This window comes from Ranitomeya imitator, chromosome 7 (assembly GCF_032444005.1).
Source record: "Ranitomeya imitator isolate aRanImi1 chromosome 7, aRanImi1.pri, whole genome shotgun sequence".
In the NCBI taxonomy this organism is placed as follows: domain Eukaryota; kingdom Metazoa; phylum Chordata; class Amphibia; order Anura; family Dendrobatidae; genus Ranitomeya; species Ranitomeya imitator.
In genome coordinates, this window is record NC_091288.1 from 22,867,786 (window position 1) to 22,882,919 (window position 15,134).

The following is a 15,134-nucleotide window of genomic DNA, read 5'->3' on the forward strand; positions in this document are numbered from 1 at the left end:
ACTAAACGTGCAAACGTGGCCTTAGACTGATTTTTCTTTTCAAACGCATTTGCACTTATGGGAACTTTACTGACAGATGTGGATGATTACATGAAATAGAAAATTGAAAAGGGATTAAGCAGGGGCATAACTTGAGTCTAAAAAGCCATTATTCTAATTTTGCAACACTGCCCACCTCACCAACCAAAAACCATGTATAATTAATAACTAATATCTTCCAATGTGGCAGACAAGCCTATGGGCTCCTTTTAATCTTTCAATGGTATGATTACTTTCATTGCACCGTCTATAGCCACTCCCCTGAGGAACTCGCAAAAAAACTAGTTAAAGATAATGCTCCATAATAAAATTTACTGATTTCCATAAATAAATGATAACTTCAGGCCACTCACAGGATTCAGGCATCCCACAAAGGAAGTACTAATGTCCATGTAATAGCCAACATTCATCTCTAGGTCTTATATTAATATCATAGAGGTAATAAATCTGTGGAAAATAGCGATTAATTATGGAATGACATGCAATTAATGAAATATATAATTGAACACACTTAAAAAAAATATATATTAATTAATAAGAAATGTGTGTGTATTTGTAATTGTTAATAGAAACACAGTTATTCTGAATCTATTCCACAGCATGTAGATAACAAGTTCTAGATCTCTATTACATCATGTATCTTTTGATGTGTAATATAATCTAGACTTAAAAGATTATTATTTATGACCTATTTTTTGGGAGTGGAATTATTTATGACTCTCTTTCTTATTAAATTTCATTTCTAATTAAGTGGAAGTAATCTCATTACTAAGAAATGTACCATATGTATATATGATTCTGCAAATAATTCCATTAATGGGATTCAGCCAGGATGTGTGTACAGTATCTTAGGCTGATAAAACTTGTCTTAAAGGCTACTATCAATCAAATACTCCTACCTGGAAATGGCCATTTATTGCCTAAACAGGTGGGCAGTTAAAAAAAAAAAAAAATATGAGCTTCTCCTTGGTATAAGGTCTAGTGATGAACAAGTGTACTTGTTAGTCGGGTTTTCGGAGCATGCTCTGAGTATTTTGGACGTGCTTGTAGATTGTGTCCCCGCAGCTGCTAGACAGCCTGAACACATGCAGGGGTTACCTGTTTGTTAGGGAATCCTCACATGTATTCAGGATGTCTAGCAGCTGCAAATCATGCAGCCGTGGGGACTCAAGCATAATCTACGAGCACGCCAATACTCGAAAAACACCCAGCATGTTCGGAAAACCCGAGTAACGAGCACACTTGCTCATCACTAATAAGGTCCCATAAGCAGATCACAAAGACCCTCAGCGATCAGCTGTGGTGTTCGAATTAGCATAAAGTTTCCCTGCATCGCCATCAAAGGAAAGGATGAAAAATTACATAGTACTCACTCAAATCAATGGGTTGCCTGGGTACTGCAGGACAGGATGTCCAGGGCAAGAGGTGCTCTGTCATTTCTGTCCCATATCATAATGTTTGTAAAGCACTGTGGAATTAATGTGCTATATAAGTGAGTAAAATTACTTTAGAAAAAATGAAATATGGACTAGGCATGAGGATCTTATACAGAATTATTAAAATAAGATCCTAATAGATATATTTTTGGGGGCCCCTGCCTAATATATGTTAAAAGATTGCTGAATGTATTTATAAATATATTTATGTCCCTTGCTTCGGCTACGGGCAGATGACCGTATATTCTCTTATCCAAGAGAATCGGGTCGATTATGCAAATCAAACTGTGATCGCTGTGTGATCCAATTTTTCTCAAATGAGGAGAAGATGGAGAAAAAATGTCTCCATCTTCTCCATTGTGTCAGTCCATGGAAATCAGACTGCGCTCAGATGTCATCCGCTGGTTTCCAAGGACTCATCAACTTGCATGGTCAAGTGCGATTCGAATATTGGATCAAACTTGGGCATGCAGCAATTTTTTTTTTTTTTTCAACGGACCTGCTCTGTCCAAGGAAAAAATCGGACATGTGCACGGCCTCATAAAATAACATGGGGATCGGTGCTATTTGTCAAAACGAAGGATAGCACTAATGTGATTATTAGTCATCCACACGAACCCTTATATGGCGCCATCATATTCCACAGCGCTTTACAGACATCATCATCGCTGTCCCCATTGGGGCTCAAAATCAGTCTTTGGAGTGTGGGAGGAAACTGTAGAACCCGGAGAAAATTCGAGGAGAACATACAAACTCCTTGTAGATGATTTCCTTTTTGGGATTTTAACCTTGAAGAGCAGCACAGCAACACTAAGCCACCATCAAGTGCTACCCACTGAGCCATCGCGTTGCCCAAAGAGACGGATGGTTGGACAGACAGACTGATTATAAGATAGGTGCATGATACAGTCTGATATTGCTTTACCCAATATTGATGGAATGATTGGTTTCCATTTGGATTTATTGGAAGAAGTTTGGCTTATGCCTTGGATGCTTTGCATCTCCGGAATTATGTCTTAGGCTGGTTTCACATTTGCGTTTTTTGCCGTTGCGTTTCAGCGCAAAAAAACGCATGCATTTTTTTTCCTATACTTAACATTAAAAACGCATGCGTTTTTTTGCATGCGTTTTGCCGCCGCATGCGTCGTTTCTATGCATGCGTTGTGTTGCAGAAATGCAACATGTAGTAATTTTTAGCGACGTTTTTTGCGGCAAAAAAATGTATTGCTGTCTATGTAAACGCATGCGTTTTTAAGCACATGCGTTTGCATGCATTTTAATAGAAAAACACAAGAATACACACTGATAAGCCAACCCCCAACCCTAACCCTAACCATAAGGGATCCTAACCCTAAGGGATCCTAATCCTAACCATAACCCTAAGGGGGTTAGGGTTAGGATCCCTTAGGGTTAGGGTTTGGATCTGTTAGGGTTAGGATCCCTTAGGGTTAGGGTTAGGATCCCTTAGGGTTAGGGTTAGGATCCCTTAGGGTTTGGGTTAGGGTTAGAGTTAGGATCCCTTAGGGTTAGGGTTAGGATCCCTTAGGGTTAGGATCCCTTAGGGTTAGGGTTTGGGTTAGGGTTAGGGATAGGGTTAGGATCCCTAGGGTTACTAGGGATCCTAACCCTAACCCTAGCTATTTCTGTTTATAGTGGGTTTTCTTGTTGATTTTGATGATTGGCAGCTGTCACACACTTCTCATCATGCATTTCAAAAATGCAAACACAGGAAAAAACGCATGTAAATGCGTCAAAACGCCGCATTTGTATTAAAGCATGCAAAAACGCATGCGTCTAAAAAACGCAGCATTTAAACGCGTTTAAATGCATTTTTTCACCAAATGCATTTGCATTTAAAACGCTGCGTTTTTAAACGCAAATGTGAAACCAGCCTTATGCTACTTCGATTTTCCATTTTATTTAGAAGATAGAGAGACAGACTTACAGATAGATAGATAATAGATATGTACTTATTACAAATTAGTCTGTCGTCTTTAAAAATCTGTTTCATTTTAAAAGAAATTGGCTCCTTTTCCTGCACAAGAAAAAACATCGTCTTTGGCTAAAATTAACTATGCAGCCAGTAATGTGGCCTAGAATGGAATAATTATTAGCTACTTTTATATCCCATGAAACAATGTTTTATTTCAGGAAAGTAATAAGAATCTTCTGATTGTGGTTATTTTGATTGAGTCGTCGTAGAAAATACCGAAAGCAAGTGATTTCATCATTTTTTTTATTTCAAACGGGAAAATGATTAGAAATTAGATTTTTCCCGGCCAACATATCTAAGTGGCCTGTATTTAATTCCCCGCTTCAGAGAGAGATGTGAGACTACAATGCGCTTAGGAAACAGTGCCGCTAATTACTTGTTCTTTAGGTAACAACTTTTTATTCCCATGGGGACCTACATTTGTCAACATTAGGAATTTAACTCTAGAAGAAGTGGAGGAATGTAAACCAATGTGTCCTTGTGTTATTTTACAGGATTGTCGACAACGCCTCCGCGAACCTGATGTCAACACAGAGCTTGGGGATTGTTTTTGGACCGACCCTCCTGAGACCGGAAAGTGATTCGGGGAATATGGCAATCTGCATGGTTTATCAAAATCAAATAGTAGAGCTTATGATATTGGAATGCAAAGCTTTTTTTTGTTAAATTTAGTCAATATTTATGCAAAAAGTACAGTGCCTTGCGAAAATATTCGGCTCCTTTGAACTTTTCAACCTTTTTCCACATATCATGCTTCAATTATAAAGATACCAAATGTAAATTTTTGGTGAAGAATCAACAGCAAGTGGAACACAATTGTGAAGTTGAATGAAATTTATTGGTTATTTTAAATTTTTGTGGAAATTCAAAAACTGAAAAGTGGGGCGTGCAATATTATTCAGCCTCTTTATTTTCAGTGCAGCAAACTCACTCCAGAAGTTCATTGTGGATCTCTGAATGATCCAATGTTGTCCTAAATGCCTAATGATGATGAATATAATCCACCTGTGTGTAATCAAGTCTCCGTATAAATGCACCTGCTCTGTGATAGTCTCAGGGTTCTGTTTGAGGCACAGAGAGCATCATGAAGACCAAGGAACACAACAGGCAGGTCTGTGATACTGTTGTGGAGAAGTTAAGCCGGATTTGGATACAAAATGATTTCCAAAACTTTAAACATCCCAAGGAGCACTGTGCAAGCGATCATATTGAAATGGAAGGAGTATCATACCACGCAAATCTACCAAGACCCGGCCATCCCTCTAAACTTTCATCTCAAACAAGGAGAAGACTGATCAGAGATGCAGCCAAGAGGCCGAAGATCACTCTGGATGAAATGCAGAGATCTACAGCTGAGGTGGGACAGTCTGTCCATAGGACAACAATCAGTCATATACTGCACAAATCTGGCCTTTATGGAAGAGTGGCAAGAAGAAAGCCATTTCTCAAAGATATCCATAAAGTGTTGTTTAAAGTTTGCAACAAGCCACCTGAGAGACACCAAACATGTCGAAGAAAGTGCTCTGGTCAGATGAAACTACAATCGAACTTTTTGGCAACAATGCCAAACCATATGTTTGGCGTAAAGGCAACACAGCTCATCACCCTGAACACACCATCCCCACTGTCAAACATGGTGGTGGCAGCATCATGGTTTGGGCCTGCTTTTCTTCAGCAGGGACAGGGAAGATGGTTAAAATTGATGGGAAGATGGATGAAGCCAAATACAGGACCATTCTTGAAGAATACTTGTTGGAGTCTGCAAAAGACCTGAGTCTGGGACGGAGATTTGTCTTCCAACAAGACAATGATCCCAAACAAAGCAAAATCTACTATGGAATGGTTCACAAATAAATGTATCCAGGTGTTAGAATGGCCAAGTCACAGTCCAGACCTCAATCCAATCGAGAATCTGTGGAAAGAGCTGAAAACTGCTGTTCACAAACAATCCCCATCAAACCTCACTGTGCTCGAGCTGTTTGCCAAGGAAGAACAGGCAAGAATTTCAGTCTCTCGATGTACAAAACTGATAGAGATATACTCCCAGTGACTTGCAGCTGTAATTGCAGCAAAAGGTGGTGCAACAAGTATTAAGTTAAAGGGGCCGAATAATATTGCACGCCCCACTTTCAGTTTTTGAATTTCCACAAAAATTTAAAATAACCAATAAATTTCATTCAACTTCACAATTGTGTTCCACGTGTTGATTCTTCACCAAAAATTTACATTTGGTATCTTTATGTTTGAAGCATGATATGTGGGAAAAGGTTGAAAAGTTCCAGGGGGCCGAATACTTTCGCAAGGCACTGTAGATCACGGTCTATCAAATCCCAAATCTAGATTATACCCACATTTGTGTAGCCTCCAAATTAGTCCGAGATATTTTGGGTTTTCATAGGCAAAGGATATTTGTGCAATTGCTACCTGTACAGTCCCTAAATCTACTTGAAGGGATTATCCCACCAAAATATATCATCCATCCATAGGAGACATACTCAATATATGATTGGTAAAGGTCCAACCACTGGAAACCCAACAGATCTCAAAATCAGGAGTCCCGCGTGTGAGTGCTCACTCTTGACCACAGCTATATTCACCTTTTACACCAGGGACATCGAACCCCTTATCTCCTGATCAATTGGACTCCCACCATTCATACATTCATCACTTATCCTTATCCATGGGAAATGTTGATGAAATAACTCTTTTAATAAACCAGAGATGTCTTCTCCACCCAGAGGACCATTGGTGACCTTAAAAATATTCCGGTGAAGCATCATATTTGGTTCCCTGCAATGCTCATCAAAGCTGTAAGGGAGATCACCAATGGGCTTCTCCTTCGCTTCAGGAGCTAATTGTAGGGATCCCAGCAGTAAGGTCCTACACATGATGTCAACCAACTGATTCCTTAAGTGTCAGCTTATACCAAAGATAATGGATATATTATACGTACCCTTAACCATAGAAATAATTTGCTGCCTTAAGAAGAATGTGTCATCAAAAAATAACCTACTGTTCAAATCGAGGTTTTTTTTTATATTTAAAAGAAAATATAAAATTCATATTGTGTACAGAAGATTTTTCAACGGTTTCATTAACATCGCAGACAGGTTTACAATGACAGAACATCCCTACATGCAGTATATAACACAGGATCCACCAATCACAAAAGATGATGGCACAGATTACCCCTTTTTCCTGTCCAATGATATTTGCACAAGGCAGCAAGTAACGCTTAGGAGAGTAGATCTCTAAAATCTTCCTGTATGATATTTTCATCTTTAAGGTTACGTTTTTCAATCAATGTCCAGGTTTTAAAATTTTGTTAGGTCTAGGTCCAACTTACCGCGTTGATTAATACATCTCCATGGCAGCTCCAAATCCTCTGCACAGACAAAAGGGTTTTGTCTAGTGTCAAAGGGTTTTTTGGTGAAAAATTAAGTCACATATTCTTGGCACCTGCCATATTTTTTTTATTAAATCTGCAACTTTTTATTGCTTCTCAATACCTGTTATGGTGGATCGGTTGCAGATTTGTGATACATTTTTTTCCATTGAGTACAACAGAAAAGTTAAAGTTTCTACAAAACTTTTTTTGTTTCAGATTGTGTCCGAGAACGGCAGCAAAATCCACAAATCCTGAAAATTAATTTTAAGTTAAAAATAATAACAATAATAATAATAATCCGCTTATTCATCATGACTCATTTTCCTGTGTCTCTGAATATCTGGACCCGAAATTAATTTGCACATAATTTTTTTTAATTTAAAAAAATTATTATATTGTAAAAAGTAGACATTGATTTTACGATTTGGGTAGTGTAGGTAAACCCATGTCTTTCAGGGGAGGTGCACACAGTTTTTGTTTTTTGCACAGAGATACAATTTTAAGCCTTTTGTGGAGTTGTACATGTCTGTGCGTTTTCGACATGAATGTTAAGACGATCTACAAACACAGAAATGGTGGAAACGAGTATGAAATGTTTTTGAGTTTTTTACAGCATTGTTTTCCTGGGACCTTTAATATGACCGTTATGTGTTTCCTACAGTATGTGAACATCTGGAACCTTTATCATGTTATATTATTATATATCAGTTGTATTGCATTTGTTTTATATCGGTTATAAATAAAGAATATGTTTGAACTTTTTGGAAGTTCAAAAATAAAATCACAAAGGGGTCCCAATTTATTATTGAATTTGCGTCTGTCTTTTATTTAATTTTTAGTGTCGCAAACAGTAAATTTAAAATTTTCTTTCATGAATCAATAGTCCACATGAAATTAAGCAACTTTGTAATGTATCTTATCGGAGAAATCTGCTTATTTCTCCTCCTTATTGGAGAAATCTGCTTATTTCTCCTTATTGGAGAAATCTGCTTATTTCTCCTCCTTATTGGAGAAATCTGCTTATTTCTCCTCCTGGACTGATCGTTCATCTCTAAATTCATTGGTAAAATCTTTATTCATTGAAGACTCATTTCCAATACTGCGACAGGAGATGACAGTTGGTGCTTATAAAATTCAATGGAGAGGGAGGAGCTAGAGGCGGAGACAGACATTCACTGAGGAATTCAGAGAATGAGCGATCAGTCCAGGAGGATAAAGAAGCAGAATTCTCTGATAAGATACATTACAAAGTTTCCTATTTTCATGCGTACTATTGATTTATGAAAGAAACAATTAAAACAGCTCTTACTTTTTTAGCCTGTTTTAACCCCTTCATGACCCAGCCTATTTTGACCTTAAAGACCTTGCCGTTTTTTGCAATTCTGACCAGTGTCCCTTCATGAGCTAATAACTCAGGAACGCTTCAATGGATCCTAGCGGTTCTGAGATTGTTTTTTCGTGACATATTGGGCTTCATGTTAGTGGTAAATTTAGGTCAATAAATTCTGTGTTTATTTGTGATAAAAACGGAAATTTGGCGAAAATTTTGAAAATTTCGCAATTTTCACATTTTGAATTTTTATTCTGTTAAACCAGAGAGTTATGTGACACAAAATAGTTAATAAATAACATTTCCCACACGTCTACTTTACATCAGCACAATTTTGGAAACAAAATTTTCTTTTGCTAGAAAGTTATAAGGGTTAAAATTTGACCAGCGATTTCTCATTTTTACAACGAAATTTACAAAACCATTTTTTTTAGGGACCACCTCACATTTGAAGTCAGTTTGAGGGGTCTACATGGCTGAAAATACCCAAAAGTGACACCATTCTAAAAACTGCACCCCTCAAGGTGCACAAAACCACATTCAAGAAGTTTATTAACCCTTCAGTTGCTTCACAGCAGCAGAAGCAACATGGAAGGAAAAAATGAACATTTAACTTTTTAGTCACAAAAATGATTTTTCAGCAACAATTTTTTTATTTTCCCAATGGTAAAAGGAGAAACTGAACCACGTAAGTTGTTGTCCAATTTGTCCTGAGTACGCTGATACCTCATATGTGGGGGTAAACCACTGTTTGGGCGCACGGCCGGGCTTGGAAGGGAAGGAGCGCCATTTGACTTTTTGAATGAAAAATTGGCTGCACTCTTTAGCGGACACCATGTCACATTTGGAGAGCCCCCGTGTGCCTAAAAATTGGAGCTCCCCCACAAGTGACCCCATTTTGGAAACTAGACGCCCCAAGGAACTTATCTAGATGCATAGTGAGCCCTTTAAACCCCCAGGTGCTTCACAAATTGATCCGTAAAAATGAAAAAGTACTTTTTTTTCAGAAAAAAATTTTTTAGCCTCTATTTTTTCATTTTCACATGGACAACAGGATAAAATGGATCCTAAAATTTGTTTGGCAATTTCTCCTGAGTACACCGATACTTCACATGTGGGGGTAAACCACTGTTTGGGCACATGGTAAGGCTCGGAAGGGAAGGAGCGCCATTTGACTTTTTGAATGAAAAATTATCTCCATCGTTAGCGGACACCATGTCGCGTTTGGAGAGACCCTGTGTGCTTAGACATTGGAGCTCCCCCACAAGTGACCCCATTTTGGAAACTGGACCCCCCAAGGAACTTATCTAGATGCCTAGTGAGCACTTTAAACCCTCAGGTGCTTCGCAAATTGATCCGTAAAAATGAAAAAGTACTTTTTTTTCACAAAAAATTTATTTTCGCCTCAATTTTTTCATTTTCACATGGGCAATAGGATAAAATGGATCCTAAAATTTGTTGAGCAATTTCTCCCGAGTACGCCGATACCTCATATGTGGGGGTAAACCACTGTTTGGGCACACGGCAGGGCTCGGAAGGGAAGGCGCGCCTTTTAACTTTTTGAATGGAAAATTAGCTCCAATTGTTAGCGGACACCATGTCGCATTTGGAGAGCCCCTGTGTGCCTATGCAATGGAGCTCCCCCACAAGTGACCCCATTTTGGAAACTAGACCCCCCAAGGAACTTATCTAGATGCATACTGAGCACTTTAAACCCCCAGGTGCTTCACAGAAGTTTATAATGCAGAGCCATGAAAATAAAAAATAATTTTTCTTTTCTCAAAAATGATTTTTTAGCCTGGAATTTCCTATTTTGCCAATGGTAATAGGAGAAATTGGACCACAAATGTTGTTGTCCAGTTTGTCCTGAGTATGCAGATACCCCATATGTGGGGGTAAACCACTGTTTGGGCGCACGGCAGGGCTCAGAAGGGAAGGCACGCCATTTGGCTTTTTAAATGGAAAATTATCTCCAATCATTAGCGGACACCATGTCGCGTTTGGAGAGCCCCTGTGTGCCTAAACATTGGAGATCCCCCACAAATTACCCCATTTTGGAAACTAGACCCCCAAAGGAACTAATCTAGATGTGTAGTGAGCACTTTGAACCCTCAAGTGCTTCACAGAAGTTTATAACGCAGAGCCATGAAAATTAAAAAAAAAAATTATTTTCTCAAAAATGAATTTTAGCCCGCAATTTTTTATTTTCCCAAGGGTAACAGGAGAAATTTGCCCCCAAAAGTTGTTGTCCAGTTTCTCCTGAGTACGCTGATACCCCATATGTGGGGGTAAACCACTGTTTAGGCACATGCTGGGGCTCGGAAGTGAAGTAGTGACGTTTTGAAATGCAGACTTTGATGGAATGCTCTGCGGGCGTCACGTTGCGTTTGCAGAGCCCCTGATGTGGCTAAACAGTAGAAACCCCCCACAAGTGTCCCCATTTTGGAAACTAGACCCCGAAAGGAACTTATCTAGATGTGAGGTGAGCACTTTGAACCCCCAAGTGCTTCACAGAAGTTCATAACACAGAGCAGTGAAAATAATAAATACGTTTTCTTTCCTCAAAAATAATTTTTTAGCCCAGAATTTTTTATTTTCCCAAGGGTTACAGGAGAAATTGGACCACAAAAGTTGTTGTCCAGTTTCTCCTGAGTACGCTGATACCCCATGTGTGGGGGTAAACCACTGTTTGGGCACACGTGGGGGCTCAGAAGGGAAGTAGTGACTTTTGAAATGCAGACTTTGATGGAATGGTCTGCGGGCGTCACGTTGCGTTTGCAGAGCCCCTGGTGTGCCTAAACAGTAGAAACCCCCCACAAGTGACCCCATTTTGGAAACTAGACCCCCAAAGGAACTTATCTAGATGTGTGGTGAGCACTTTCAACCCCCAAGTGCTTTACAGAAGTTTATAACGCAGAGCCGTGAAAATAATAAATACGTTTTCTTTCCTCAAAAATAATTTTTTAGCCCAGAATTTTTTATTTTCCCAAGGGTTACAGGAGAAATTGGACCACAAAAGTTGTTGTCCAGTTTCTCCTGAGTACGCTGATGCCCCATGTGTGGGGGTAAACCACTGTTTGGGCACACGTGGGGGCTCAGAAGGGAAGTAGTGACTTTTGAAATGCAGACTTTGATGGAATGGTCTGCGGGCGTCACGTTGCGTTTGCAGAGCCCCTGGTGTGCCTAAACAGTAGAAACCCCCCACAAGTGACCCCATTTTGGAAACTAGACCCCACAAGGAACTTATCTAGATATGTGGTGAGCACTTTGAACCCCCAAGTGCTTCACAGACGTTTACAACGCAGAGCCGTGAAAATAAAAAATCATTTTTCTTTCCTCAAAAATGATGTTTTAGCAAGCAATTTTTTATTTTCTCAAGGGTAACAGGAGAAATTGGACCCCAGTAATTGTTGCGCAGTTTGTCCTGAGTATGCTGGTACCCCATATGTGGGGGTAAACCACTGTTTGGGCACACGTCGGAGTTCGGAAGTGAGGGAGCACCATTTGAATTTTTGAATACAAGATTGGCTGGAATCAATGGTGGCGCCATGTTGCGTTTGGAGACCCCCTGAAGTGCCTAAACAGTGGAAACCCCTCAATTCTACCTCCAACACTAACCCCAACACACCCCTAACCCTAATCCCAACTGTAGCCATAACCCTAATCACAACCCTAACCCCAACACACCCCTAACCACAACCCTAACCCCAACACACCCCTAACCCGAACCACAACCCTAATTCCAACCCAACCCTAAGGCTATGTGCCAACGTTGCGGATTCGTATGAGATTTTTCAGCACCATTTTTGAAAAATCCGCGGGTAAAAGGCACTACGTTTTACCTGCGGATTTTCCGCGGATTTCCAGTGTTTTTTGTGCGGATTTCACCTGCGGATTCCTATTGAGGAACAGGTGTAAAACGCTGCGGAATCCGCACAAAAAATTGGCATGCTGCGGAAAATACAACGCAGCGTTCCCGCGCGGTATTTTCCGCACCATGGGCACAGCGGATTTGGTTTTCCATATGTTTACATGGTACTGTAAACCTGATGGAACACTGCTGCGGATCCTCAGCCAAATCCGCACCGTGTGCACATAGCCTAATTCTAAAGGTATGTGCACACGCTGCAGAAAATGCTGCGGATCCGCAGCAGTTTCCCATGAGTTTACAGTTCAATGTGAACCTATGGGAACCAAAAATCGCTGTACACATGCTGCGGAAAAACTGCACGGAAACGCAGCGGTTTACATTCCGCAGCATGTCACTTCTTTCTGCGGATTCCGCAGCGGTTTTACAACTGCTCCAATAGAAAATCGCAGTTGTAAAACCGCAGTGAAATGCGCAGAAAAACCGCGGTAAATCCACGATAAATCGGCAACGGTTTAGCACTGTGGATTTTTCAAATCCGCTGCGGAAAAATCCGCATAGGACCAGAATATGTGTGCACATACCAAAACCCTAACCCTAACCCTACCCCTACCCCTACCCCTAACCCTACCCCTAACCCTAACCCTACCCCTAACCCTACCCCTAACCCTACCCCTACCCCTAACCCTAGTTCTTACCCCAACCTTAGTGAAAAAAAAAAAATTCTTTATTTTTTTTTATTGTCCCTATCTATGGGGGTGACAAAGGGGGGGGTCATTTACTATTTTTTTTATTTTGATCACTGAGATATAACCTATCTCAGTGATCAAAATTCACTCTGGAACGAATCTGCCGGCCGGCAGATTCGGCGGGCGCACTGCACATGCGCCCGCCATTTTGGAAGATGGCGGCGCCCAGGAAAGAAGACGGACGGACCTCGGGCGGCTAGGTAAGTATAAGGGGGGGGGCGTCAGAGCACGGGGGGGTGGATCGGAGCATGGGGGGGGTGGATCGGAACACGGGAGGGAGGATTGGAGCACGGGGGAGGATCAGAGCACGGGGTGAGGGATCGCTGTGCGGGGGGGGTGGATCGGAGCACGGGAGGGGGTCGCTGTGTGCGGGGGGGGATCGGAGTGCGGGGGGGTTTGATTGGAGCGCGGGGGGTGTGATTGGTGCACGGGGGAAGCGGACAGGAGGACGGGGGAGCGGAGCACAGGACGGAGGGGAGCGGACCACAGATCGGGGGGCTGGGGGGGCGATCGGAGGGGTGGGGTGGGTGCACATAAGTGTTTCCAGCCATGGCCGATGATATTGCAGCATCGGCCATGGCTGGATTGTAATATTTCACCATTTTTTTAGGTGAAATATTACAAATCGCTCTGATTGGCAGTTTCACTTTCAACAGCCAATCAGAGCGATCGTAGCCATGAGGGGGTGAAGCCACCCCCCCTGGGCTAAACTACCACTCCCCCTGTCCCTGCAGATCGGGTGAAATGGGAGTTAACCCTTTCACCCGGCCTGCAGGGACGCGATCTTTCCATGACGCATATGCTGCGTCATGGGTCGGAATGGCACCGACTTTCATGACGCAGCGTATGCGTCAAAGGTCGGGAAGGGGTTAATAAAGTCTGATTTTTAGCCTTTTTTAAGTCTACTTTGTGTTCAGTTAACGTGGGTTTTTTTTAATGTTTCCCGTTATGGGATTGATTTTTGTTTTCCATATGTTTGCAGCCGATTCATAAATTGCAACTTTTAAAACAGTCATTACATTTTCTTCAAAAATTTTCTCCAGTCCTGTTTTTTTTTTAATGTTTTTGTTTTTATAAGCCAGAACGTTTTTTTGCGAAAAACGGGTGTGACATTGTAACAGAGCATGTGACTGTTTAAAAAAAGGAAAAGACAAAAATAAAGAGCATTTTTTATTTTGTCTAAAATAAAAGAACCACGTGCGCCCCATTTTGAAGAATTTGGAGCACAAAGTGTCAGTGAATGCCATAAGACAAAAAAATGACTTGGGGGGGAAAAATTGCAAGTGATTAATTGGGCCCTAAATTCTTTACAAAATTGAATGTGAAAACAATATATTCTGTGTATAACGTTCAGTAGTAAGCTACTAGTAAAGTTATCATAGGACAGTGTGATCTTAAGGAACATAAGTGTAGCTGCATGGCTACTTTTACATCTTAGATAGTGGCACAATTATGGTTGTGGGCAAAACACTCAGATGTATTTGCTGCTGTGTCTTTCACTAAAACCATTCTGGAATGACCCTGTATATTCACATATTCACACAATGCCCACTCTCCCCAGTCCCCAGTCCCACAAGCCCGCTGTCTCGGGGTAATCCTTGACACTGATCTCTCCTTCAAACCACATATCCAAGCCCTTTCCACTTCCTGCCACCTTCAGCTCAAAAATATTTCACGGATCCGTACATTCCTAAACCAAGAATCTGCAAAAACCCTAGTCCATGCCCTCATCATGTCCCGCCTCGACTACTGTAACTTCCTACTCTGTGGCCTCCCCTCTAACACTCTTGCACCCCTCCAATCTATTCTAAACTCTGCTGCCCGGCTAATCCACCCATCCCCCTGCTATTCCCCGGCCTCTCCCCTCTTTCAATCCCTTCACTGGCTCCCCATCACCCAGAGACTCCAGTACAAAAGCCTAACCATGACGTACAAAGCCATCCACAACCTGTCTCCTCCATACATCTGTGACCTCGTCTCCCGGTACTTTCCTGCACGCAACCTCCGATCCTCACAAGATCTCCTTCTCTACTCCCCTCTTATCTCCTCTTCCCACAATTGCATACAAGATTTCTCTTGTGCATCCCCCCTACTCTGGAATTCTCTACCACAACATATCAGACTCTCACCTACCATTGAAACCTTCAAAAAGAACCTGAAGACCAACCTCTTCCGACAAGCCTACAACCTGCAGTAACCACCGATCGACCAAACCACTGCATGACCAGCTCTACCCTCACCTACTGTATCCTCACCCATCCCTTGTAGATTGTGAGCCCTCGCGGGCAGGGTCCTCTCTCCTCCTGTACCAGTTAGGACTTGTATTGTTCA

The 15,134-nt window shown here is 41.3% G+C and overlaps 1 protein-coding gene across 1 annotated transcript in view; it reads left to right on the forward strand.

The window, feature by feature from the left end:
• The window catches only part of ARHGAP15 (Rho GTPase activating protein 15), a 696,217-nt gene extending 692,012 nt beyond the window's left edge, over positions 1 to 4,205 (forward strand). The window contains exon 15 of the mRNA XM_069732881.1: positions 3,963 to 4,205. Coding sequence (XP_069588982.1) covers positions 3,963 to 4,134 — 172 coding nt within the window. The 3' untranslated portion in view covers positions 4,135 to 4,205. The remainder of the gene's footprint in view (positions 1 to 3,962) is intronic.
• The last annotated feature ends 10,929 nt before the right edge of the window (positions 4,206 to 15,134 follow it).